This window comes from Tinamus guttatus, unplaced genomic scaffold (assembly GCF_059628265.1).
Source record: "Tinamus guttatus ecotype Peru unplaced genomic scaffold, ASM5962826v1 Tinamus_guttatus_pri_ptg000067l, whole genome shotgun sequence".
Lineage (NCBI taxonomy): Eukaryota > Metazoa > Chordata > Aves > Tinamiformes > Tinamidae > Tinamus > Tinamus guttatus.
The window spans coordinates 1,335,224-1,363,133 of NW_028288601.1; the positions used below are offsets into that span (position 1 = coordinate 1,335,224).

The window sequence follows — 27,910 nt, forward strand, 5'->3', positions numbered from 1 at the left end:
GGTTCATGCTCGATTCAAGGACAACAACTTTGTAGCTTGGTTTCCTATATTAGTCACAAGAAAATTTAAGTTTTTGTGGCTAACTGAAAAAATTTAAAGATATAAATTTGACAAGAGTATGCAAGGCAGACAAGAAGCTGAGTAGTTAAGAACCAAGTCTCAGATTTGTCAAAGGATTCAGCACCTATAGGTGCTGGAGCACCTATAATGATGCTTCAGTAATCTTGCTGACACTCAACCTTTAAACCATTAAGCTCTGAAAGATCTTGCATAGTTTAAGGGGGGATTCTGAAGTGAGAATGGTAGAAATAGGAATGCGATAAAAGGATGGTGCTCCAATTCCTGCCTTCTTGCCTGGTTTAGACATTTAGAAAGGCAGCTATTTCATGTTTATTCAGATAATCCAAACAGATTCTGCTTAAATTGTAGCTCCTAGCATCTGTGCTGAATCATTCTTTGAAAGTGTCTGTCTCTCTATTCAATATACAGAGAGCTGAAATGAGTAGCTTAGTGCTTAACCACATATTTTTAAAATAGCATCATAGGTCATCAGATAGTCCAGAATTTGTCAGATCCAACAACCTCTCCTGCAGTTCTACAACCTCCATGCTTTGACTGAAGAGGAAGCTATATCCATACATATAGATAATCTATATGTTTTTATGGATATATTTCAACAAGACACTGTTCCTACTTCAAGAGGAATCAAATGATGATATTCAAATTTCATGGGTGAGCAAAGCATCTTCTCTGTGCAAACACTGAACATTTGCTCACTCTTTGGTTCTGTATTTGCAATACAGTAGTATGAGAAAATCCCAACCAAACTGAGAACTCCCTTGTGCCAGTGTTTGACACCATTTACTTTGCTGTGCATAGCTGAGGTGAAAAGCTGGTATTTCTTCTCACTCCCTCACAAATCTCTTTTCTATCATTAAAAGCTCTATCATTAAAATCTGGACCAAGAAACTACAGATGAAGGGCTGCCTGTGTTAGTCAGCATTAATGACAGTAACGTTCCTCATGACTCAGTCCAGCTTCCACCCTCTGCATGTCTTTCTGCCACGTTAGATTTCAGGAGCTGAGCTAATGACTCAAATGCCAGGCAGTGTAGGGGCTTGTTGTCACACAGCGAGCTCCAGGATCTCCATGACATTTTTCCCCCTATCCTGAAAGGTCCAGAAGCAGCCTGAAGTCTCCAGCTGCTGCTTGTCCTGAGAAGATGTCACATTTATGTTGAAGTCACTTTTAATGCAAACACAATAAATAACCAGCACAAGCTGAACACACACAGAGCTTGTAGAAACAACTGTCATTTCCCTGTTTCCTACTTGCTTGTATTACCTCCAGCCATCCCTCTCAGTACGGGCTGCCTAGCAGATGGGCTCTTGGTGCAGTCTCTTTCATTCACTGCAACTGCAATAGCAAATCTTACGTGCTCCCTGGTCCATCATAGGAGCAAGTCCAGTTTGCACAAATCAGAAAGCAAAATCCTTGCTGTGTTCAAGGGAAGTGTTAAAAATAAAAATGATATCTGCTTTTTCACCCATCTATATGGAAGAGATCGAGTTTTGCCCATTCAAAAGGGCAGCCTGGGTTTAGCTTTAGCTTTTAACGGTCTCCCCTAACATCCTTCTTGACAACACACTGATGGAAGCAGGGGCAGATAAGCAAGGAGAACGGTGGGCTGTTACCTGCCATGCTCAGAGGGTTGTGAGCAGCAGCACAAAGTCCAGCCAGACGAGTCACTCGTGGCAGATCCCAGGGGTATCTGGAGCAGGAGCCTGGAGACGTTGCAGAGACTCCAGCCTTGGAGATGCTCAAAACCTGCCAAGACACAGTCCTGAGCAAGCTGCTCTCGTGGGCCCTAGGCTTGGACTAGGCCATGTCCAGATGTGCCTTCCATCATCATCCACGCTTTGATTCCATGGAAAGGGAACCCTAGCACTCTTTCCATAATGGCAAAGTTGAGGGGATAACATGCTTTCCTCCTGGACAACACTGAGAAAGCCACTTACAGAGCCAGTAGCAGAACCCTGGGAGGGAGCCAGTCACTCATCAACATCAGGCTACTTCACCGCATTATTCACATTAAAGTAGTTTTTGCAGCTGTCCTTGTAGACATGTCAAATAAACACTGTCGAAACTGCTGGATGGGAGAGCCAATGAAGACATAGTGCAGATTACTGCTGTGTAAACTATCAAAAATAAAATTACTGTTATATTGAGACCGTCAGGACAACTATCACAATTACACAGCAGCGGTGCAGGACAGTCCCCTTCCGACCTCAGCCTGCTCATAACTCCGCTGCTCAGAGCTGCCCGGGAGCCAGCGAGCGCCCCTCGGCCGGGAGGTTCAGTCGCGGTGCCCCAGCGGGGACGGCGGCACGAGGAGAGCCCGAGGGCCCCGCGTTTCCCGCCAGCGCCTCCCAGGGCTGCGCGACGAATGCTGGACGAGTGCGCTGCTACCTGACGTGTCCCAGCAAAACCTCTAGAAAAAAAAGGGGCAGAGTTTGCTACCGTACAGACGACCCACAGAAGTATGCAACTTCAAAAAATCCAGTTTATTTCATTGGCCAAAGTATTAAACACAAAACTACACGAGCTTGTAGTTTATGCACCAGGAATGTAAGTCCTCATGTACAATTAAGGTTTTACTCTATTAAAAAAAAAAAAAAAGTGAAATCCTGCAGCATTACTAAAGCAAAGTGTCGCACAACTCACTGAAAGTCAGGCTCCCGCGTGGAGACCAAGGAACAGAAACCGATGCAGCTACTTCAGAGACCTCGGTGAGTGTTAAGGAATGCACACAACTATTCAACTGTCTTAGAAGTATAATTATACAAATACAAAAGGCAATATATTACACATCTATATATAACATTGTAAGCCTCAAACATTGACAGAAAATATCAGATAATTCAGTTAGAAATTAATTTAAGAGGAGTCTGAAGAGACCTTCTTAGATGGTAAGAAATAGGGCTAAAATAGTAATGTACTTCCATACTTGTCAAATCTGTTGGGTATCGAAGGACATCTTTCCCCCTCAGAAAAGCCATTGCAGCCCCATAGGAAGCGGTGGGAAGTCGAACGCTCTGCACAAACGTCACAGACTCTCAGAATGAAAGCAGCTCTGCTCAGCTCTCAATACAGTCTTGCTAATGGTGGTGCTCAAAGCCATCGCTGGAAACAGTTCCCTTTGATTTAAAACAGTAGGTCAGTTTTAAATGTCAGCACTAAACAGCTTCTTTCATTATAATTTGAGATGATTCACTCCCATTTAATTTTTTTTTTCCCTGCAGAATGTTGCAACTAAGTACAACATTTGGAACGTATTTATCACGACTACCTACTGTGGGGTAGAGCAGAATACATACTGTCTTAAAACAATTTCCTTACCCCTTTAAAAGGCCTCTACTTACACATTTTGCGTTGATCAGTCTAAAATGAACAGAAAATGTTCAAAACTCAAGAGTTTCAAACTTTTAAATGCAGCAGGAAAGAACTGCTAGTGCTGCTTTCCCTTCCCACCTCTACTCCAACCCTGGCTAGAGCCAGCGCAACACTCGGCACCTGGAACTTGACGGGTGAAACAATTCCGGCCTCCCCTATCCCCCTCCCCACCCCTTTCCCTTTCTTAAAAAACCCAAGTTAAGGACAGTTGAAAGGTCACTGCTTACAGCAGTGAAGAAATGCTTGGGACTCGATTTGTATCAACATGGGATGTCAGTTCACAGAAAAATCCTCATTGAAAAAGCTGATCCAGAGACGGATGCACACACATTTACATTGTCACACACGCACAGAGAAGTAGCAGCCCTTTAGTACCAAGAAACTTTCCTTTTATCACTTTATAGAAAGGTATGAAGCCTCGTGCCATTTCAGCTATCATTTTGGATTCAAGCCAGACCAAGATTAAAATAATGAACTTTATAAAAGAAAAGGAAAAACTAACTGTACTTTAACACTGTCTGACTTGAAGCCAAAAGCATTGTAAACATTATGTTACATCTCTATTTTATGGCATTTTTGATGTGTCAGAAAGCTAGTGATTAATAAAGTGGCTAGATTTTCCAAGCTTAAGAAACATCTTTTATACCAACGCCCAGTCTGAAAGTGTCTACTGTGGAGATAATCATGATCTTTGTAAAAAAAAATTCTTAAAAATAATAGTTCCTTAACACTAGCTCGTGATTAATACTGTCACAAATTTTACTTTTTTACTCTTTTTTTTTTCAGTATAAGTTACTGTAAGGTATTTTAAAGTGTTCTTACAATCATTCCTGCAAGAGCAGATCAGGAGGCAGCTTTAAGTTCTGCAGGCCATTTCCTCACAACATTTGAAGCAAACCGAGGAAATGAAAAGCGCTACATTGAGAACCAGGGGCAGCAGGAAGCAGGGCCTGCTAATGGCTGCCTCACACAATTCCCTTGCCTGTGGTCACCAATGCTCCGGAGACCACTTAGTCTATTTGCAGTAACAACTTGTTTAACACCACTAATTACCCCTTCTCATCCCTGTTCATTACCTGAGAGGCTACAGGCCCTTAGTATAATAGCTGCTTAAGTTACTTGTGCTTCTGTTTAAATAAAAAAGGAACACATGAACTTACCCCCAGGCAAATAAGAAAGTTGACTAAAGTTTGCCTGTTTGCTCTGCTACAAGGCTTTTCTTTTTTATATTCTTGACAATAAGGGAATGCTACCTGCAGAAATCCAGTCACATTGGGAATGACCAAGCAGTACATGTTCATGCTGTTTCTCCACTCAGCACATGGTCTGAGTGCTTTTCTCAGCTGATGCTTCTCCAGGCTTCTGCATATGCTGTTTTAGTGCCGATTTTCAGTTAAAATCACAGGGTTGCAGAAGCTAGTAACAAACGAGGTCACACAACATGAAGGTTTGATGTTAAGAAACCTTGAACAGCTTTCTATTTTAGAATTTCAAATTAGGAAAGTAACAGGGCCTGGAGATGAGCAGTTGCAGTCCTAGTTATATTCACGCTGTCCTCTCCCTTTGTGCTTGCAAGCTCCTGGAAGCGCCGTCCTTCGGCAGGATTCTCCTTGCAGTCTCAAGTAACAAGTTCACATTAAACACATTCACACTGCACTGGATCAAGCAAATCAGGAAAGGGTTCATGTTTCTACATGATACCATTACATAACTACATTTCTCCCCATAAATAGGAATATTGATGAGTGACTTTTTGCCTTGTGCCCATTATTTAAGAATCTGAAAGAAACAGACATTATTGGCAGTGACTATTACAGCTATTGATAAGAATTCCCAGCCACAAGCACGGCTGCTGTGTGACTACTGGCCCATTTCAGAGGCATGTATATAAACCATAATGCACCTATAATGGAGGTTATACCGAAGTATGAGTATTGCCATGTGTACTAACTACTGTTTCAAAAGCTGCCATAACAAACACTGAAGTTCTAACCTTACATATGAGTGCAGTTTTCTCATGACTAACACGAGGAACTCATGTTACTGCAACACTGCTCTGAAGCTTCATGCCCACGCCACAGGGCTCCTACTAAACAACCTCTGCAGTTCTGCTGATGGAGGCTGGTAGTGCAGAGTGGAGGTCCCAAAGGGGATCTGTTTGTTCCCATACGGTGCATCTGCAGAAAGCCACACATCTTGGTCAGCAGCTAAGCAACGAGTTAACGCCTGGTAAGTTGGAGTTACATGAAGTTGTAAACAATCAAGGCCATAAATATAGTAATGAGGTCAAAGGGGTACTTCCCAAGCTATTAGAAGTTGATGCAAAATAATTACAACCATATATTTATTCTTACTGTCAAATGGGAGCAAAATCTGGGGCTTCAGGTTTAAGCATCTTAATATGCTATATATTACCTTCTTCATGGATAGGACCCACATCAGCATAAAACCCTCAGATTTATTGTGCACACTGCCCAATTTAACAATGTCAATCTGTTGATAAAGTTATGCTGATGCTAGGAGGTCGCTGCTGATTGGGTTGTTTACTTGAAATAGGAAGGTCTGTTCTTTCTGCTCCGTATATCAGTTTTTCCTCCTGAAGACTACAAGCTGAAAACCTGTTTGCCTCTGTACCAGATACACCGCCACGATTAGTTGGAACTGTGACACCACCACTGACCTGTTCAAAGGACTTACTGAAAACAGTAGTGGTAGTTCTGGCCAAACTATGACTGCCAGGTTTAGGCAGGGACTGGCTGGTTGTCAGGGTCAGTCTCTTCAGAGAGATGAGCTCTAGGTTCTCACTCATAGCTCTCTGCGTTTGTTTTCGTGACAAGTGTTCTCTGCAGCTTTCCCCTTCTTTTTCTTTCCCTCCAGCTTTGCTTCCTCCAGATCTTCGTTGGCTCTTCCCTAAAAGGCTCTTGCTGCTGGTGGTGTTGCTGTTCGATAAGGCAGACTGACTTGTGCTGGAAGTAGCCCTTGAGTAAAATCCTTCATCAGTTTCAGATACTTCTATCAGTTCTTCTTGAATTGCTAAATCAGTATTATCTGCAGAGTAGAATAAGAAAAAAAAATGAGCATTTGACTTCTTCACATTTAATGGTTTTATATATTACTAGATTTTGATATTTACAAGCAGGAAGCTTTAAAGCAACATAACAGAGAGCAAACAGAAGACCTAACACTTACCTATTAAATTACACTTTGGAATACAATTCATTAGGATATAAATTACAGCAAATAATGCTGCATTCATTCAATCAAGAAGCATGCCCGCAATCTCATTTTGTAGTGATTTTGGGAAAAAAAAAATGCAATCTTGTTAATTCATGCAAGAGATTAGAAAGGTATTAGAAGGTATCACACAAAACTAAACAAAAGTGTAAACCTTATTTTGAGCGAGCGCTCCCATATACTATTTCGCAAAGCTTGTTAATTCTAGAGGTGTGTGATCAATGCCCCAGAACATGTAACACGGCACCTGCACATCAGCAACCCAGGAATGCGTTAGGACTGAAAGGTCACCTTCTGCATCAGAGTCTGATGGTACGAGTTGGGTGGGAACTCGAGCACAGTGGAACATGAAACTCTAGCACACCAAGAAAAGCGAAATTTGGGGAAATGTGACATACACAGCAAGATGCTTTTCATGTCTCTTTGGATAGTTTTCTTCGTTTCATTGATCACTGGATTGTGTGAACCCAATAAATATGCTTAATAAACTCAAAATAACATTGAGTCTCACAGTGTTGTTGCACCAAATTATCTGCTTGTAAGTACATCGCCTGTGGCAGACAAATCTGTGTGCAATACATGCAGCTGAGTTATTACACATGCAAATATATTAACTGCATACTTTAATTCTCCAAACATGCAGCAGTGACCCTTTCAATCAACAGCGGTACCTTCGAGTGCAGCTACAAGTGCTCTGCTAAAACTGCACTCTGCCGGATGAGTTTATTCCATCCTCCATCATTTTTCTTACAGATTTCTGCCTCCTGATTTCTGGTATGCCTTTGCTGTCAGCTCTAGGGTCTGGAGCTGCTTCCTGCACACCCTGTAAATGCTGAACATCATTCTCTGCTAGTGCTCTGCTTTTTTCCCCATTCCCGGTTCTCTCTCCAGCCACATTTGTGACACTAATCTCAGGTATGATAAAGTTGCCCAATTCAGTAGCATCATTACCATTCTCTGGTTGTTCTAGAGTTGAAGATGGATAAGAAACAAAAACAAAACAAAAAAAGATGTCTGAAACAAACATGAAACAAAAGCCCATAGGAACAGATGACTAAAGCATTATGAATTAAAGCACATGTTCACATATTAACCTCATTAATTAGCAACATTAGTGAGTATGGAATTTTACTTAATTTTTAAACCATGGAGTTCAATCTTAGATATATTAGCCTGCATTGACACACCCCAAGTTTCACGCTTGATCTTTCAATATTGAAAGCTTTGAGGATCGTCATAAAACAAATATTCATAGAATTTTGAAAATCAGAACTCTCCATAATTATGACCATCTTCTCTGTATCAACATGCTAAAGTTGATACAGAGAAATTATTTTTACAATGAACAGCTATATCGACCTCACGTGTTATCATTTAAGAGCAGAAATTCCACTTTGAGCACATGTGCAGCATTACAGAGCTGCACGTACCATGGTCAGCCTGGTAACTTGGATCACCAGGTCAGCTCCTCAGTACAAATCCTCTTTTTTTTTTCTCCCCTCTCTCATTTCAAAATTATTCAACCAGAAAAAAAGTAATGAAGTCTCTCCAGTTATTAAAAGCACCTTGCTCAGATAAAAATCTATGGAGTTTTACTGAACTGTTTGCCACTACTAATCCTCTAACATAGATACTAATCTTCTCTAATTACCTAATTTGCAATAAACTTAACTGTGTCACACAAGTCAGTTACTAAATAACGCAGGGGAGAGCAAGGAAACAACACAATTTCTGCAGTGGTGGGGGAAAAAAAAATAAAAAGGAAATTAAGGATTTAAGGTAAAAACAGCATAACGTTAGTTCAAAGACTACCCCTTTTCGCTGAGGAAGTCAATAGCAGGAGATATACAAGTGCTAAGCCTGGCCAAAATATTGTTTGAAGACATTCTAAGATTCCCACAAACGAGGACAAAAAAAAAAAAAAAAACCCACCACACACAACACTGCTGCTCAGAGCAGTGATGACTGTGTGTAAGCACAAGAGGTTTGATAACAATGATAACAATGCAGCAGCACTGTGAGGTCCTGTTCAAACAAATCCCAACTCGAGGATCACTGTCCAAGCCAGATGAAAACGTGTTCAAGAAGGACAAGCTCAAGGAGGAGGATGGTGGGAAGAAAGATCCTGGGAATTCCCAATATATGCAAGTAACAAGTTACAGTCCTGGAAGCTGTCAGCTTCAGAGTGTTTCAGGTGTCTGCAGGTCTTTTTTAAAGCACTAAATGTGCATTGGCAGCACGAGTTCCACCTGCACGGAGCTGCATTTGGTGACCTGGAGAAGGGTGGGCAGTCGCTGCACATCCTCCATGCAGATGGACAGCACAGCAAGCCAAGCAAAGGGGAAGAAAACCATACGCTATATGCTATATACAGAGCACGTGCTATATAGGTAACCTTAGACACAAAGGCTAGAGCAACAAATCTGAAAGGAGTGAAAACAAACTAAAGCCATAGCTCAGGCTAAAGCTCAAACAAAACACACTGTTTTATGCAAACCCCAGGTCTCACACAACGCCAAGGATTAAGGAAGGAAATTTAAGGTTAAGACTGGCAGTTTGGCATTGCAGATGACGAGAGTTTTCAGTACAGACATTTAATTGCCAATACGAAGGACATCAATGAAAGGATTTATGATGACTTTTTTTTTCTCCTCGTTCTTCTAAAAGAGGGAATCCTCTCTAAAGGAGCAGCGAGGACGGCGGTGCAGGCGCACGGTGCCTCCGTCGCGCTGCGCCGCTCGGCTCCCTGCCGGCCTCTGGGCACCTTTGTCCCCCCTTGGTGCCAGAACCATCCCCTGTTGTATAAATAAACTTAAGCATGACAACTCTTTCTAACTATTCACTTGCTAGTGAGATCTATTTAGCAAGTTGTACTATGCAATGGAAATGGCATTAAAGCAGCTAAGAGCAGCAGCTTTAGAAGAGCTCAGCTTCAGACTAGACAGCTCTGGGGGGGCCGGGGTTACTCTTTTGAGAAAGAGAGATTAATACTCAGTGCTCAAGGCAAGGTAGCAAAAGAGGAAACACCAGTGCTGAAGAGCTAATAGATAAAACTGAATAAATATGTCACCTAGAAAGTTACTGCAAATATGGCATAACATTTGAAGAAAAACACTGTTGAAATCAAGTTCTACATATATTGTATAGTACAATCAACTTTGGGAAATATTTCGTGATTACCAGATGCTAAAAACCCATTCAAAAGATTTTTCAGTCTTAATTACCTTATTATTATGAGGGCCTCCAAACAAACTGCTCATCTAGATTGTAATTGGATTTTAACCACCACAAGCTCAAGCCATCTTTTCTACAGATATGACAACAGTTGGCATTTTGAATTACTTACAGAAGCATCAAGCTTATATCCCAAAATTATCATGATCATCTCAAAAAGTTAACACTATTCCAGGAGACAACTGTGTCTAATAATACTAATAAATCTCTCCACAGAGTCTCAAAGATACGTATCTCTAAACCTTGTGCAGCACTTGAATGACAATCATTCTAATGACAAAAAATAAGTCCTTCTTCTCTGGTCAGTGTCATCTTTTTGGCTATGTATTCACCCCAAATCTGCTCAGCTCTTTTTACTCAGTGAGTTATGTCAGAGTACATTATCTCTATACACAGGAGATTTTCCAGTAGTTTTTTTTTATTGGGCAGTGTTAAACCAATTTTATCTTAGTAAGAAAAATGTTACTACTAGGGCTTGCTTTATTCTTTTGTCCTTGCTTCCATAAATAACCAGTTATTAAGTGTTCATGTGTGTTACCTACCACACGTTTTCACATTTTTTTCCTTTACTTGTGAATAGAGCCACTCAAGGCTTGTTTTTAAAATAAGAACAGTACAAACATTGCTGCTCGATTAAATCCACTGTTTTATGTTTACGATCTAGAAGCACAACAATTCAATAGCACAAAATAATTTGTGGATAAGTGGTGGCTAGTATCAACTGCCTCTATAAATCCTATTAAGTCCCGACTAGATGGATCCATTTTGCAAGTGACCTTTTCCTTTTCCTACATCTGTCAGGAATCCAGGTTCACAATAGCAACTTGAATTTAGGAAACGTCCTTCTGAAGATCAGCTCAAATGTAGTGTTTACATACAGGGTTGAGTATGACAATAAGATTAAACACTGTGCTGACCTTTTCCCAAAACAGATTTGATGGAGATTTTTAACAAGATCTAGTGCCTGCAAATGGAAGTATGCTAAAAAAAATACTAGAAAGAAAGCACTTCTCAGCTGGAAATATGATTAGTCTGTAATAATCTGTAGTGGCTCTATTTATTTTTTTTCCTCCATGGAAATGATGGAAAGTGCTGTCCTTGCTCTCACAGAGCTTTTTTGCTCGGCAATACCTTGGGGTAACACGGAAGATCAAACTTACTCTGAGTGTCACATGCTGTCTCCTCTGGCTCCCTAATCTATTGTAGAACTTGTTTTTCTGAGCCACAAAACTAAAACCACCAAATTCATCTTTGCACCCCTGCAATGCTCTAGGAGAGATAACAATGATCAGGAGTGACAGGTTTGTCACCTGACTTTTACCATTTCCAATATTCACTTTAGTTCAAAGGAGCATTTGTAAACACAAGCCGCATTATTCTCTCTGCATGCCTAGCCTAAAGTTATTTCCTTCATCAGGAATCACTGGGCATGGTAGCAGTTTTGAACTCCGGATAGAATTCATTCAGACTTTAGAAGACCTTTAAGGCATAAAGAGCAATTTTATTAGTATTTTATAATAACATTTTTGAGGAGGCAGTCTGAAGTGGCCCAATACACGGAACACATGCCATTTAAGTCAAAATGATTGGTGATCAGTCAGCCAAAAATAACTTAGATTTATTTTTTAGCCCTTGAACTACCCTGAGGTTTCCACAGCCTTCAACTTTACAGTTACTCATACAAGTTTTTTCTGTCCATCACAATAACGAGTGATTTTTTCCCCAAATAAGTCTTGCTTGCTACCACTAAAGCAAGTCCAAAGGTGTTTTTTTTTTAATAGCCCAAATAAAGCGTTGACAAGAGTTTAGTAAAACTCCTTAACCTTCCAAATCTAATATTTCCTAAACACTGACAGCTCCTTGCTTAAGTCACACTAGCTAGAACCAGATTATACCACTGTTTCTCTTGACGTGACCTGCTTTGTATGAGAATGCCATAAAACAAACCATTCTTCCCCCATTTCTATGAATTCTCCTCTTATTCTCATTTCTTTGACATTACTGTTATCTGCTGCAGTGTACATTGTCCTACCCATTTTATCCTGAACTTCAAGTATCACCCTTTACAAGAAGGCAATACTAGATCACTGTTTTGGGGGTTTGTTAAAAAAAAAAAAAACTCCCAGATTTCAGTGTTTGTAAAAAAAAATTTTAAAAAGTATAATAGAAAACTGATTTTTATAAGGATGGCTCCAATACTGATTCTGTAATACATTCAGCATCACTAGTCTGTGTCCCCATTACCTAGTTTGAATGAACATTAGAACTACCCAAAAATAGCAGCAGGCAAAACCACCAGCCTTCAGAGGGTGTTTCTCCATTGAAAAGCAGAACTATCATACAGATTTTTGGCACTCAGCTAGTACTTCTTGTTTAAAAATCGTCAGCCTGAAGAAAGGAAAATAAACACTAAAGGCTAAAATGCCCTTTAGGATCGTAACATTTCATGACATGGGACCTTACTTAAGTTAAAGATGCTAATGTTTTAGCTCTTCAGTGGTACCTGACAGCTTTAAGTGGTTTTTAAATAATCAACTGAAAATATTTTTGGTTAAGTTTCTTTGCCCCTGGGCAGCTTACTATTGGCACCAGTGGGAATAGTTACTTCTCAAAGTCATTATTTTGAAGTCATTTTCTTCCAGCATGTATATATAATTTTCTCAATACTTGGCTGAAATATGGCTAGATCTTTTATGACAAGGAATTTCATAGTATTTTTCTAATTGTATTGCTTGTTTGCTATGAAAGTTCATAGTGTGCATTACACAAGAAGTTTTTTTAGGATACAACTTTAAAATACAGAATATGTTTTAATAGGTTCAGTATACATGTTCACTCACTTCCTTAACCTGTGATCAGAATTTCTAGCTCAGGAGAACAAGCAGTGAGAAGTGATCTCTGGTTGATTTGCTGTTCTTCATCTCAAGCAGGTAGAAGTGAAACAGAATATTTCTTTTTGCAATACCTTCAGCACCATCTTTTTCACTTTTCCACAGACCTGTGTTCAACTTGTTAGAAACGCTTATGTTAATCTGCCCTAAAAATAAAGAATTTATCTGACTATCTTTAAGTCCCAGCTTTAAGTAATTTAAGACAGATGAGATTTTGTGGTAAGAATACTAAATATGATGGTAAAGCTGAACATCACTATTCAGAAGAAAACAGGAATATCAGCTTCTTTAAAGATTCAGTGACATTGTGAAATTCTCTTTAAGAGAAATTAGTTAAAAAAAAATAAGGCAGACAAAATCCACAAATATGGCCAAGGAAAAAGAATAGAGAGAATACTTCATCCAAATTGTATAAAGATTTCCATTCATTTGTTAAGAAAATAAACTCCAAACAGCTTGCTTACCAGCAGCAGAGTATGCCCTATTTCGTATAAAATAGGTTTTATCACTGCACCATACTAAAACCATACTAAAAATCTGAATATTCACTTTAGAAAAGCAATCTCAATATAAATAAATTGAACGTACAACATTCATTCACTGACAGCATTTTAATTAATAATGAAGATGTGCAAAACCCAAAGTCTCAATATTATTTTAAATGGGATTAAAAAGCTAGGAATTCATTGCAAATATGTTTCTTACCATGTCTTTTCCATCTATGACCTCGGATAGACATGCTAGTCACAGCATTTCTGGATATTCTAGACGAAGTAGGTGTAATTTCAACCTGAATGCATTTTGTACCTTCTTTACTAGATTTCATGGCACCCTGAGGCAGTGAAGCTTTTATTGCATTAGCAACCTAGAAAAGAATAAATGCAGGTAAGATCTTAACAAGAAGATTCAAATTTTAGGAGAAGAATTATATAAGGGGACTCGTTTTATTCAGTAAGACTACTCTGTATAATTCCAGTTTAAGCTCCAATAACCACTAAAATTTTGCAGAGGCTGTAAAACAAACAAACAAACTACATAGGCTTTCCGCGCTTTGGGCTCCTGGCATGACATTGCATCAGGGTATGTGTTCATCAGAAGAATTTACTGTTCTAAAAATTCTCCTCAAAGCTGAAATACATCACCTACCAGCAGAGGTTCTGGATACAGTTCCAGCTGTGCTCTATACAAAATGTCATCCATTGCTTTACGAGCCAGATCCCATTCTCCATTATAACTGCAAAAATAAGTTTATACAAAAAAAAGTTAGCACTTATCAACTAATGATCCTTCTTGGTCACACGACATCCACCGATTTAGTATTCCTTAAAGCTCAGTTAGAAGTTAAACTAATTATTGACCATCTTGACTGCTATCAAGAAAACTTGTTCTGAAGATGTGTCTAAGGAGGTATGAGTTGTTTTCATTGACTACCCTGAGAAATTTTAGAAGTGACAGAGTTATTGACCAACTTAGTCATGACATTTGCTGAATTTCAGATGGGATAGTTCTAATTTTAGCAACACGGAAATATTTAGAAACTGTAGTAGCCTTAACATTTATTTCAGTTAATAAGAGAGCTTCATGCACTAATATGACTATCAAGGGGTGAACAACATCAGCAATGGTAATTTTTTTTCCCCCCATTAATTAAACTGACATCAGAGCTATGCATAGAGAAATGTAGGCAATAGTCTACAGCTGAAAGAGGTTATACACAGACTTTCATACCACCAGTATCTACTATTCCACCCCTTTTTCTCCAATATTACATGAGTTTGTTCTGCAACTGGTTAACTGAAACTGATGTATATTCTTTTCTTGATGACTGTATTAGACAAAATCCTATTCACTAGGAAATAAATCATTGGAAAGGTTGCATGCCTACACAAATGCACAAACTAGGCTGGCATTTTCATTTGGTAAGCATGTATATAGAAAAAACACACTCACAAGGCATAATAAATCCCTGTTAGCATTTGCACCATAAATTCAGAAGAAACTGGAATCCTGCTGTTTACTCCCTTGTACTTTCTCACTTGTTGGCGAGGATATCCACAGACACAGATCCTAAAGAAATCATGCATTTGCCATTAGTAAAGAGTGTAGAACCACCTTCGTAAAGAACATTACAAAGCTAAGTGTTTAATATTTATTTTAACTACAACAGACCCGCAGACAGGTATCCAGCAACAACTCTGTGCTGAGCTAGAACAGGGAAGAAGGATATACCCTCCACGGACAGAGTTCAAAGCCTTCAAATCCCAATAGAGAGGAGACAACCTTGTCCCTCATGCCACCTTCATACTGCAATTGAGCATGAAAAAAGTTGGCAGGAAATAATTATGAATTAAAACCATTTGCTACTAAACAGGAGGAAAAAAAAAAAGACCAATGAACAAACAAAAAAAAAACCCCTCCCCCTCCGTCACACACACACATGTTTGGAGAAATAAAATTAGACTATCAACTATTCATAGAGACACAACTGTATCATTCCATATAAAACAAAGTTGCACACAAGTTCCAGAGGAAAGACACTAGAAGTTTCATAATTATTATAAAATCAATTGAAAGTCACCTTTATAGATGAGTTTTGAAACAAAATCCACATCAGGCTCTGTAGTCAAAAAGTAGTTTGGAAACCAAAGACACTGCAAGGCTAAGTATTAAATTAATTGATTATTATCATTAAAGATCTTTCCAGAAGTTCAGTAATACGAAGTTGGCTGTTTCCAAAGCACAAACTAAAAGGTTCAGTATCAGAAAGCTTCTTATGACACTGCTCTTAGTTTTTTGGTCTGCCAGAAAAACAAACAAACGTACAAGCTCCATTTGACTCTTCACGCTAATTTGGCCTTATCTCTAAAGAAGCAAACAAGCAATAAAGTTAGGACTTCACCAAGAAAGGCAAGGAGCCCTGCCAGTAACAGCATGCAAGGAAACAAGACCACTTGGAAATGTTTATCAGGGAGTAAGATATCGATTTCACCAGACCCACGTCTTGCATTGGAAAACAGTTCTATCAACCCTAGGCTTGCGCTGCCACTGATCAAGTTGGTCACCTGCTGCTCTAAGCATCATTGTTGAGTTAAAACTGTCATTGACATTTACAATCTTAAGCATGAATTTCTCAGACTGACAAAACCCAAAATCTAAGTGATTGAGTGCAACCATTTAAAGTCATGTTTCAGAAAAACATCTTGCTTTGGAATTTGCTTTCAAGTTTCATCTTGCTTTGGAATTTTGATTTTTCCAGAATGCCCAAACACTTCAATTGGTAAATAAATGCAAGTTTTTCCCTCTAAATTCAATATTCTTGATGGCCAGAAGCATACGTTACTTCAGTCCTTCCTGCACAGTCATTCAGATTAACAACTTCAGATTATATTGTGATTTGTATCAAACTACTCAAATAGCATAAAGCTTTGAATATTTAGAAACTAGAATGTAAATAGATAGTTCATCTGCACAGTACTTTGATAGCTAGCTAAAACAAAAATGTTATCTCCAGTTAGTGAGCCAAACTGACTCCTCTGATAAATATTTTTAAGATGCTAGAACCACCAGTTAATCCTCTCACATTTTATTTTTTTTCCACATATGGACAAAAATAAAGCACAAAAGCTCCTATCTCTTTCTCAAGTAAGAAGAGCTAGTTACTAGAATGAAAGCTGATCAAAAATACAAATGCATATATATGTGTATATCCATATATTGTATGTATATGTTAAGTATATGTATTTCCTATCCATTATACCCCATCGTTAAATGCTCCAGAAGAGGTCATTTGGCAAGTTTGGTTAAAAGAAAAAAAAAAAAAAACCCGTATTTTAGTTTTCAACACACCAATTTCTACCAATGGTTTGGCTCAAAGACCACACTAAGATAATACTCATTTCAGCATTATGTAAAGCTGGGGAACGTGGGGGAAGAAGCCCAGTTTAAACAAACATTTCTCCTGACATGGCTCTCTAGTTTAAACAAAACTGTTAATTTAGACAAAAAAAAAATCAACTAGGCCATTTTTATTCAGATGTATGTATTTATGCATTTGCTAGATGTGACAGTTTAGGGATACAATAAATATTTTTGAAAAAAATAAATGAACTCTCAGCAGGAAAGTGATCTGTTACACAGATAAGGTTACAGAAAAGATCACCTTCATACAGCTACTCTATTAATGCCAATATTGATCCCCTTTAAAATGCCTGCTCTAACCCAAGTTCCTTCCTATTTAAAGGCTTGAATGGCATCAGAACTGCTGCACTTTTCCATCAGAGTAAGATAATTTTATGAAAAGAGAAATTACCACTTAAAGTGCCCAAATGCAAAGAAACAGATTTACAACACTTAGCTCAAATAATCAGCTCAAAATGGTTCGTGCCACAACTTATCACACAACAAGTTTAAGCTTTGTAAATAAAATAAACAGTACTAGAAGCTTGTGCTTCTTTAGGAAAGTAGGAGCCAAAAGCTGAACTGGACTTTTCTAGAAGAATGCACCTTCCTTGTACGTTTTGTCTTTTATATAACCCGAATCTTCCAAAAACACACCTATAATCAGTACAGTATGGCTCAAAGCAATTAAGGAGTAATTCTATGGATTCTTCTGAGAATTTTGTCAGCTCCACCTAAAAAGAAGATATGAGACATGTATCCCCTGACACATACTCTTGAGTCTCTAAATTGCTGCCAGGTAGGAGATTTTCCAGGAAGTAGAGATGCATGATCGCCAAAACAAGCCCAGAATGAAAAACAAAGATAAAAAAGCCAAATTATTATCATATCAAATCATTCAGTGTTCAAAGCTCCAACATTTCTGATTAGAAATAGACTTGTCTGCACCTGCTAAGAAGTTGCTTAGACTTTCTGGAGGCTTCTTTAAATTACTGATGCTAAATGTAATCCAAATCTAGTCAAGCAGAACAAGCAACATCAGTCGCTTGCCCAGAGTCTTTAGCTGCTAAGCAATTCTCTATCTTAAATTTTAGATGGCCATGTCTAACAAATTTCTTCCTGGAGAGCCTCTTAATAAATATTCACACATCTCCAGGACATTCATTCCTCTTTGGAGGAAGTGAGAATCTTACAAGCAGCCATTAGCATTTTACGTTTGTGTGAAGAATCTGGGATCAGATTTATAACAGAGTTATGACTGAAAGCTGTTGTAGTTGATTTCGGACTCTATCTTTGTTTTCCTATGCTAACAAAAACTTTCCACAGTTTTCCTTAGCTCAAAGTCCATTTCCAAAATTCTAGTTTTAGACAGGTTCAGTACCATTTTCTCCTATTAAACAAAAGAAAGATCTAATGTAGACATTACAGCCATTACAGTTAAAGCAGAGGTAATTTGTTTTGAGAAAGTAGTATGGGATTTTCAAAACACCCAGAATACCCACAAAAATGAACTTATTTTCAGTGTCAAGCTCCACTGTATTTTCAAATAAGTTTCAACTTGCATAGCATCCAAGTATTTCTAATAAACATGCAATATAAGATTTACTAAGACTTTAGAAAATATTTCTGTTTTTATTTCAGGAAAGTATCTACAGCGACTATAATTAAAACCAGGCTATTCACTTGAATTATTTTTCCATTCAACAGCAGTGCATAAGTCACATTATGGCTTCCTCTATGGTGAGGTCTCCACCTGAAGTCACATAAGAGACACTTTAAACAGAAATAACGCAACTATAAACATTTATGGAAATAAAAGTCAGCTTACAAGCAACTTTCCGGAACCTGAACTTCCTAAAACAACAGATTCACCCTGAATACGTTTCAGGTTGACAATGCCATTTTAAGTATAACCAACCTACAGCAGTTACCTTGAACAGATTTGACACAATGACTGGAGAGAGACTGCAGGCATGTAGCTTAAGGCAGCATTGTAGCAGAGCAGAAGGAATGTCAGCACTTCAAACCTGGAGTTCACAAGGAACATTAGAGATTAGATTGCCAGTCTTACGTCTTAAAAAGAAACCAAACATGTTTACACAGATATTTTTAAGAGTTTTATTTGAACAGACTTGGTTCTTTTTTTCCAATAGCTGTTGATAATTGAGTGGTTTGGGTCCATAATTTTTTCTTCCCTTTACGTAGTAACGCATGCTCATATTCTTTAGGCATTCATATTTAGATGCAAAAACCAAAACCAACAAAAACCCATTTACCTTAAGTTGGCAACTACATAAGATGTTAAAATTCATTATTGATTCTCAAGCAAAGTCTTACTATACAGATTCACCTGTTCTGTGCTGTTAACATCTCCCTCTGAGGATGAGGTCCACTGTATACAACCCTGGACAAACCATGCTGGGATAAGGCTCCTTCAGTGAGAGCCATGGAGCCAATGCTAGAAGGCTGAAGAAAAATAGGTTATTCAGAACCTGAAGCCTTGCTACAGTACAATTTAAAACCAGACAGCTGATCATCACAGCATTTGCGTATACATTTTCAAAGTTCTTTAGGTTATTTAACTACTTATTGTCTTGGTTTTGAGAGATGGTTTTACACCAAACAGAATATAAGGCTTGGGAAAAAAAACTGTGCATGGATATTATGCAGTTATTGCTATTCAGACTTTAAAAGGCCTCAGAGATACCAGTCAGCAGTAATCAACTACCTTACTATGCCATCATGCACAATGTCAAACTAATTCACATTTTTATTCCTAATGAACAGGCCCCAAAAAGCACACTGTGCTTCACAACCAGTAGCAACAATCGGTCGGTTTTAAAAATCACTTACTTCATGATAGACTGAAGGTTTGGACAGAGATGGAATTGTGAAACTCAGCACTTTGCTATGACCCTGCTTGTCAACTATCTCCTGCAAAAGACAAGAAGCATCAAGGGTTACACTGTGCTACAGAAGTCAGGCGTTCAGAAGAAGTGTTAAATGCTGTAAGGGAGTAAATGCATAAAGAAAACAAACCAGTTACTATAGGACAGACAGGGATACTATGAAAATCTGAGCTACAAACTAGAAATTATCTCTTTATTTGCTTCTCCACACAATGGTTTAGTTTTGTTTCTGAAAAATAGCTCCAATACATTTGCTTTTAACATTCAAATGACTTCACAAAGGGCACATGCATTTGCATAGCTATTGGCTACCTTACAAGAGACTAACTGGAAATCTCAATATATTTAAACAGCGTTACCATATTTTTAATTATGCACTATTTGCTATTTGTGAAGGTTAATGCTCAATAACTCTGTTCTGAAAACTATTCACCCACAGAATAATGGCTCTATAAGCCATTTGTTTTGGAAACATTTTAGCTCCAAGACAAGTGCAGCTGCATACAGCGTGACAATAGCAGACGTCATAATATTTGCAAAGCCCACATTTGATAATTATAGACTTAGAGAAGAAAAAAGTAACCTAGGAGAAAAAAAAAAAAGAAAAGAATGGATACAATTCCATTAGAGAATTAGAGAAGCCCCTTTCCTGAAAGATACTGCCAGAGTAGTAGATTGGCAAACTTAGCACTCCTTAAAGTTAGTGGAAGGCTAAAGGATAAGGCCAAAAAGATGCACCAGGGTATTACAGAAGAGCACTGAAGTACTTCAGAGCAAAAGGTTTAGAAACAAGAAGCTCTGGGCTTCCAGACCAAAACTACACATACAAAAACACTTTGCAGCACTATTAGGATTTACAAGAGAGAAACAGCAATTACCACAGCTATTGCAAAGAGTATTCTTAGCAACTACAGTCAAGAAGGTGATGGTACACAAGAAATATTCCAATTTCTGGGAAAATTATTAGCTGCACCTTGAAGGTTTGGCCTGCAGTTAACCTAACTTCCTGATCTAGCACATGCTCAGGATCTCAAAAATGTCAACTAATCTCATATAAAGATCCCAATATTCAAAAATAAATCCTACACACTGTGTATTTAGATAGTATACTTCCTTTCTGACTCCCCCTCTATCTTCTAGAACAGACTTATTAATCAGAGGGCTTCCAGAGGTCTGCAGTGCAGTTCTGTGTTCCTCTTATCATCCAATGTTTTTTTTCAGCAACAGATTTCATGCATCCAAAGGTGCAGATTAGAGAGGAACTTCAATAAAGTGCCTCTTAGCAACCCCTTCTCAAAAGTCACCTGGTTGAAGGACTGACTTCACATACTACTTATCCAAACCCATGTCTTAAAAAGGAATGAAGTGTTAAAGGAAGACAGAGAAGATCAAAAAGGCAGAGAGCGCTGTTCAGTCTGAACAGAGTCATACAGCTCCACTCTCCACATAGCCCACTTAGTCTTTAAGTTTGCATTAGTGTGCAAACAGATTCCTGCATATTTGGAAGGGGAAAGGACATGACTAACTCTAAAAATATAAAATGTCAATATTTTGACATTTCATTTTAATCTGATTTATAATTAGTTTCAGGAGTAAATTTCAAGACCTGAATACAATAGAAAAACTGATAGCTGCAGCCAAGAAAGGCAAAAAAATCAGCTGCATGCACTACCTGCCTTTCTTAAGCCTGTTCTTCAGTCACATCTCCAAGCTGAGATTAGAACAAACCAAATTTCTGATCTTAACTTCAGCAACAATAATTCCATATCCCTAACAAAGTACTGAATTTACAATTATGCTGAACAAAATTACACTTTTCAATTAGCTTCAGAAAGGGATTGCAGAACTAGGTTCAGAATGGTAATTTCCCTCAGATTCCAAGAGATTTCTGCACTTATTTACATAAGCATTTTTATATCTAATTAAATAAGTATGTAAAACAGATCTCCTATTACCTTTTGAAAATGGCATAACGAAGAACTGTACCAGCCATATGTACCATCTGACCAGTACCATATTAAGTTGCAAGTATTCTATTAATACAAGCAAAGAAATCAGCATCAGTAACCTGGCATTACTTTAGCATAAGCTTTCACTACATTTTAAAGCAGAGTAGGGAGAAACAATCATTTCCAGAAATCCTGTACGTTTACAGCTTCCCACAGAAGCTGCTGTAAAATTCCTCTGACCTCAAGCAATGGCAGATGGATAGGATGGCAATAACTGATGAAGAAACTGCTCAGAGCTAAGAGAAGATGTTACTGGACTGGTTTCAAGCTGAACTGTAAATGCCTTTATCCTATAGGAGATTACAGACACATCCGTTTTAACCATTTTAAATGCCTTTCTCATGGAAATAAAGGACCTCTAGGCATAAGATGCAGCATATGCTTTCCAGGAATGATTTTCTTCTCAGCTGCAATTAAGAACACAGATAGCATGTATAGCCTGTATTCTGCCAAATGCAGAATTGAGTATAAGGTTCCGATTTTTTAAAGTAGGTTCCTGGATGCAAGTGTTTTTTGTTAGCTTAGTGCAAAGACATTTGAGATTGTTGTGAGAAGAGTGATCTTCCAAGTTTCAGAATGGGAAGAGGACAAATTTCGTCACCGTTTCACTTCCCCAAAAGGCTTTCTAACACATCGAGGACATGCAAACAGCTCCAAGAATCCCAAAAGACAAAACACTAAACTTTTCATAATAGCCATAGAAAGAATAACTGCATTTGGTCTGTAATAACTAAAATATGGTGCTCTTAAAAGTCGATATAAATCAGTATCTTTTCATACAGATATGAAAAGATCTCATGTTGAGGTTATTAACAGTGAGACACATTTAAGATCTCAAATCTGAACTATCTGTTCAAAATCAAGGACGGAGTTTGCTGAAAGCAGCATTTTGCAATCTTCTAGTAGAGTAGATACCCCAAGAAAATATGGGCAACTATGTCAAAAGCAGTTCCTCCAAGTCTTGACAAGCAGCTATGCTTAACCACAATGTCTGGGAAGAACATTCTGTAGAAAAGTCTCCTCCGCCCCCTTCAGCTATTAATGCATTTGCAAAGAAAGAGTCACAAAACACAAGAATCTAAAGTTCATGTTGCAGATTGCAGACTAGAGCATCACCTTCAAGAACCAAACTTTGCATAGGATAGTTCAGGGGAAAAAAAAAAGAAAGGAGAAAGAAAAGGGAAAAAAATACCTCTCACTTTTTCCCCCAGCAAAATATTCAATACAACATTCCCCAAAAGCACACTAGTATTTTTAGGTATGAATAATTACTTGGAAATACAAACCAAGTTGTAAACTCCCAGAAGGAGAGCTTCTATGCAACCACTGCTCTGCAAATCTCTGCTGGCTGAGACAGCCAGATAGCACCACATCAATTCTGGCAGGAACTGCAGTGTAAAGCGTAGCAGTTGCTCCTCACCACTGCGATAGAACTCAAAGAGCTGATGGCAAACTGGCTCCAGAAGCTGAAACATAAATTACGATCATTAAGACATATAACATCACAAGAAACTACATCTAGTGTAGAAGCAAAATTGATGAATCCTTTGGACAAAATCACAAGGCTATAAACATTACATCTTGGCTACTTGGAAGTGACTGATGCAGTAACTGGGCAAGCCACGTTACACACGTTCCACCCCTTGAAACCTACAGATGGTGAAAGTGGAGTCTGCCTTCCGTCGGAGGGAAGGAAACAACAGCTCCTTCCCCTCGTTTCTGGCCCACTTCCTCCAGCCTCAGAGGGATAAACAGAAGATACTGGTTACCACGGCAGCTCACACCATGCCATCAAGATGTTAGATGCAGGAAAACACCTGAAGAGAAGCGCTCACTACTCCTGAGCTCAAATAGTCTACACAAAAAGTGCTACACTTACACTGTTTTCACTTGATAGATGAAACACCTATTTTCAAGGTATTAGAACTAGTTAATTCTTAAAACTGTTTGAACTATATAGTCAACGCTCATATCTTTATATAAATCTTTCAAAAAACTTTCATCTAGTTCTTTGAGACAGACACTGGAAAAATCTCAAGATATCTAAAAAGATACTCCAAATTATGTATCTGCAAATAATAATAAATGAGGACCCTATTTAAAACTTTTGAAAAAGAATCAAGAGTCTTGAAGTATTTTCATCAGCAAAATTCACAAAAAAAAATGCAATTCCAGATTCTAGGCTTTTTAAATTTCCAAGCTACAAATCTCAGAGAGAATTCAAATGTATTTTTTTCATTTTTCAAATTTAATTTTTCTTTGGAAAATCATTTATGAAAATGTAAGAAGAAAAAAGAACACAACAAGCCAAGCTAAATGACTTGTCAGTTTAAAGCACAATAACAGTGATTCTCTTGGAAAACTTCACATTTACCTTGCTAATGCTTTTCTCCAGCTTTTATTTTTCTGAATATTTGCGTATTTCACTTTAATGAAGTTTGAGTTCAGGGTGATGTGGTTTAACTTCAAAAGAACAGAAAAAGCTATGGCAGGTGTCCATGTTCACATTGTTATCTCAGTTGAGACAGCTTTAAATCAGCAATTTTAAATATATAAATCAGCACAGAAACTGCTTTTCTTCCTCAAAACACCATCACAACATGATAAAACTTAATATCAAAACACACTGATAAGTTGTTGCCATTTCAAAACATAGTTTTACACTAGGTCTATTGTAAAACCAGACTGAGACAAGTTTTAATGCTAGAACAGAAGAGTATCCTAGCATTTTCATCTTTGCATTCAAGTATATTAGACAACCTAAACATTCATTCAGGCATTTGCATTAGGAAATAGAAAGGGTATTATATAAAAAGCACAACAGTACTTAGAAACAAAACAACAACAAAAAATAATCTCCACTTCCTAAAGCGACAAACCTTCTTAAAAACTTGTCCAACATTAAAAAGAATGTTAAAAATGTACCTGTACAGGAAGCATTTTATCCTCTGCTCACTATTTAACATCTTTATAGACTTTAGCAAGATTTCTTATGCTTTGTTTTTTCAGAAGAGGAATGAAGGGCTTAAAGACAATTTTCAAACAACACTTTTTTGAGCAAGTTCATACACCAAGGTTTGTTAGATGGCAGGAAGACAATACAGTGAATAGATCCGACCAAACCTGCTCAGTCTGTTCTGTTCTCCCAGACACATTAGAAGTGCAGTCATGGAGTACGAACTGCCCCTTACATGTGTGCAGCACAAAGCCACCCGCAAGGCATTTCTAAGGAAGTGAAAGGGGTTTTCTTTTCCCATCACTTCAGCAATATACATCTGATGTACAGATGCATAGATTTACTAGTGTTTAGAACAACAAAAAGCCCTAACACCCACACAATAACTTGAAAGGACTGCAAGCCTACCTAACATTGTCCTCTTGGGTTGTAATAGCCAAACTTCGGTTATAGATTCCCATTCAGGAGGTACTGAGCTATAGAAAGAACTTAATCTCAAACATTTTCAAGTCTTTAACATACTCTTCAAGTCCATACTCAAGTCTCGAGAACTTTGAGCATAACCTACAAGCCTACCTATGAGAAACATAGTTTCCATCATACTGTCATTGACAAAATGACTTCCCTCCCAAAAACAGAAGAAAAAGCATTTTGGAGTAGTAGTCGTTCCAGAGTTCTGAAACAACTAGTTGCAACATGATTAACTAACATACAAAGTCTTTTTTATTTTGCTGCTCTTACATGAGACATGTCTTGTATTAGAGATTTCTGATAATACTCACTTCACTTTGTGGCTCCTGAATTACTTTGTAAAGAGATGAAACCAGAGCACTCTTGTCTTTCAAGTTTGTAGCATAACTGGATATGGATGCTTCTGGCAGCGTCTGAAATAAAAATATTTTTGTAACTATTAGCAAAAGCAATTTTAGCATTAAAATGACAGCTATTACAACAGCAATTTTCCATAACAGGTTTCTATTATCAGAGTTTATTATAAAATAAAACACATTTCACAAAGAGGAATACTCAATATAGAAAACAGCATGTTTTCAAGACAACCAAATTGCTAGAAGACACATTACATTTTATCATCATTCTGCAGACAGCTCTTCACAGAACATAATTAAATGGAATGGGAAACAGATGAACAGCTACAATTTCAGACGTGAACATACATAAACATGAACGTACATAAAAGTACATCGACAACAACAGAAAGAAAACCTTCCTACTCCATTTTTACGAATTTCAGGGGGCACAGAGGCACCCCACATAAAACCCAAGTACTGAGTGCAAACTGCTACCAAGTTTTCTCAAGTCTGACTACAGAGCCAGTGAGCACTTCACAAGACATGCTGACTGTGCACAGCCAGTGAGCATTATTACAAGACACTCTGGCCACAAATTCAGGCTGACAAACAGTTTTTCCTGCCAGTGCTTAAAAGGTTAAAGAAGCTTTACATTTAAACTTATAATTCCTAGCTCTTATAATATTTTTTATCTGTAAGCCTTCAAAGGAGATAACACTCCATTATACAGATAATATGTTGGGACTTTTAAATAGAAAATACTGAAGTATTCCACATCAGAATAATGACATTTACCATTTGTGCCATTTTTTCAAGCTAAATAGCAGCATTTACATACGATATTGTTCTGGCAAGGCTGCTCTGAAACAAGACTACAGAAACTGTGGTTTCCTTGCAGCTAGCTTATCCATCTGTCGTTCTAGTTGCCAGACAGCAGCCTGACCAAGTTACTCATCAGGGCATGATAAAATGACAGTTCCTTCAGAGTTGTCTCTACTACTGCTAAAGAAAGAACTTGGAAAATAATCAGTACTGAAAAATATCTAGTTACTTTTTGGTGTATCCAGATGCTTTTTCCTGTAGTAAAGGCAGAGAAGACAAACAGTATTTGTATTCTGTTTCTCTCATATTGCTTTTACCCACCTTAGAGTCAGACCTGGTCTAACACAACAGTGCAACAGCTGGCAAATACAAACTGCAAAGGAATTAAATTGGCATCATTCTGCAAATGGCGTTTTGAATGCAAAAACTAGAGCGATCAAAGTCAGAACAGGATATAATAGAAGTCACAGTAGCTCATCAACTAAGGTGAACTGTAACTATTAAGAGTTAAATTTTGAATGATAAAGGTTAAAAGCGACAGTCTAGAAAGAACGACTATGAATAATTTGTCTATATTCTTTAAAAGATAAATGGGATGCAGTTATTTGACTGACTAGTATTTTGGGTACAACTTGATAGCCTATAGATCTCCATTCACAGCAAAAAGTTGAAATAAAGTAAAAAAGTAAAAAAGTAAAAAGAAAAAAGAAAAATCTGAAACAGAAATTATTTTAATATAGTCCATTGAAGATTCAGCCCCAATATACATTTTCACTCTTCTGTATTTGTATGCAACATCCAAGAAGACATGGAAAAAAAGAATCCTTTCAAGTACACATTTGTATACTTAATGTTGTCTCAGCAAAACCCCAGGCTAGCATGTCTTCGTTTTCTATGGCATTCAAGTGCTCTTGCATATTGCTCCAGCAAAAATTCGAACACTGTTACTGAATATCTAATACTATATTACCTTGAACTCTGATAACCACTCCTCCACAATCCCTGTATCCACAGCTAACATCTTCCAACATCTGTTCCAAAAGCTTTAGCCTGAAAGAATAAACAAAAACAACTTGTGAAAACTACGGAATTACTGCATTAAGCAGAGCTGAACAAGACCTGGTTGCTGTGAATTTTTAAGAAATCTCATCTTGCTTTCATTTCTTAACATTTCGTATGTTGACATTACTTTGAACTTTTATTCTACTATACTCACACAAGCTGCTGGAAACATGCAGTACAGGAGTTTGCACATATAGCAGTTAAACATTCCAAGTACGCATTGCGTAGGAAGCTCAATAAGTCAAAGATCTGATGAAATGGCATTTTAGAAACAGAAAACATTATCTTCTCATTCTCAATTTATTTTTCAGCAGGACTCACAAGAAAACTGCATTAACTCAAAGAGAAATCATGATTAAGGTTCCTACTCCTCCTGACATGGAAGTAAAAGCCTGAGCAAAAGCCCTTTGTGCCTCCCAACTCCCAGACTTGGGAGAGCGCTAGCCTGCTGCCGCAGCGTGGAGCCCGAGACGTTGGATGCACGAACCTAACAACCCACAAAACTTCAGAAAAAGAATCATCATTAGTACTACAGCTTGAACACCACAGATGTAAAGGGGTTTTGAAAACACTTCCGATCTCCTTCAATACTCTCCTTAGTATTTTTAAAAAACACTTTTTAAAACAACTCTTC

At 38.0% G+C, this 27,910-nt stretch overlaps 1 protein-coding gene across 3 annotated transcripts in view; it reads right to left on the reverse strand.

Annotated features, from left to right (window-relative positions):
- Positions 1–5,737: 5,737 nt before the first annotated feature.
- HYCC1 (hyccin PI4KA lipid kinase complex subunit 1) overlaps positions 5,738–27,910 on the reverse strand; it is a 57,203-nt gene continuing 35,030 nt past the window's right edge. For 2 of the 3 annotated variants that reach the window (XM_088519704.1, XM_088519703.1), the window contains exons 2-11: positions 27,185–27,264; positions 25,366–25,467; positions 22,914–23,093; positions 19,563–19,643; positions 19,060–19,175; positions 18,641–18,736; positions 14,763–14,879; positions 13,959–14,046; positions 13,518–13,677; positions 5,738–6,501 (exon numbers count right to left, since the gene is read on the reverse strand). In XM_088519704.1, the coding sequence (XP_088375830.1) occupies positions 5,942–6,501; positions 13,518–13,677; positions 13,959–14,046; positions 14,763–14,879; positions 18,641–18,736; positions 19,060–19,175; positions 19,563–19,643; positions 22,914–23,093; positions 25,366–25,467; positions 27,185–27,235 (1,551 nt within the window). In that variant the 5' untranslated portion in view covers positions 27,236–27,264 and the 3' untranslated portion in view covers positions 5,738–5,941. Of the gene's footprint in view, positions 6,502–7,358; positions 7,654–13,517; positions 13,678–13,958; positions 14,047–14,762; positions 14,880–18,640; positions 18,737–19,059; positions 19,176–19,562; positions 19,644–22,913; positions 23,094–25,365; positions 25,468–27,184; positions 27,265–27,910 lie in introns of all 3 variants that reach the window. The other variant, XM_088519705.1, reaches the window with a different exon arrangement.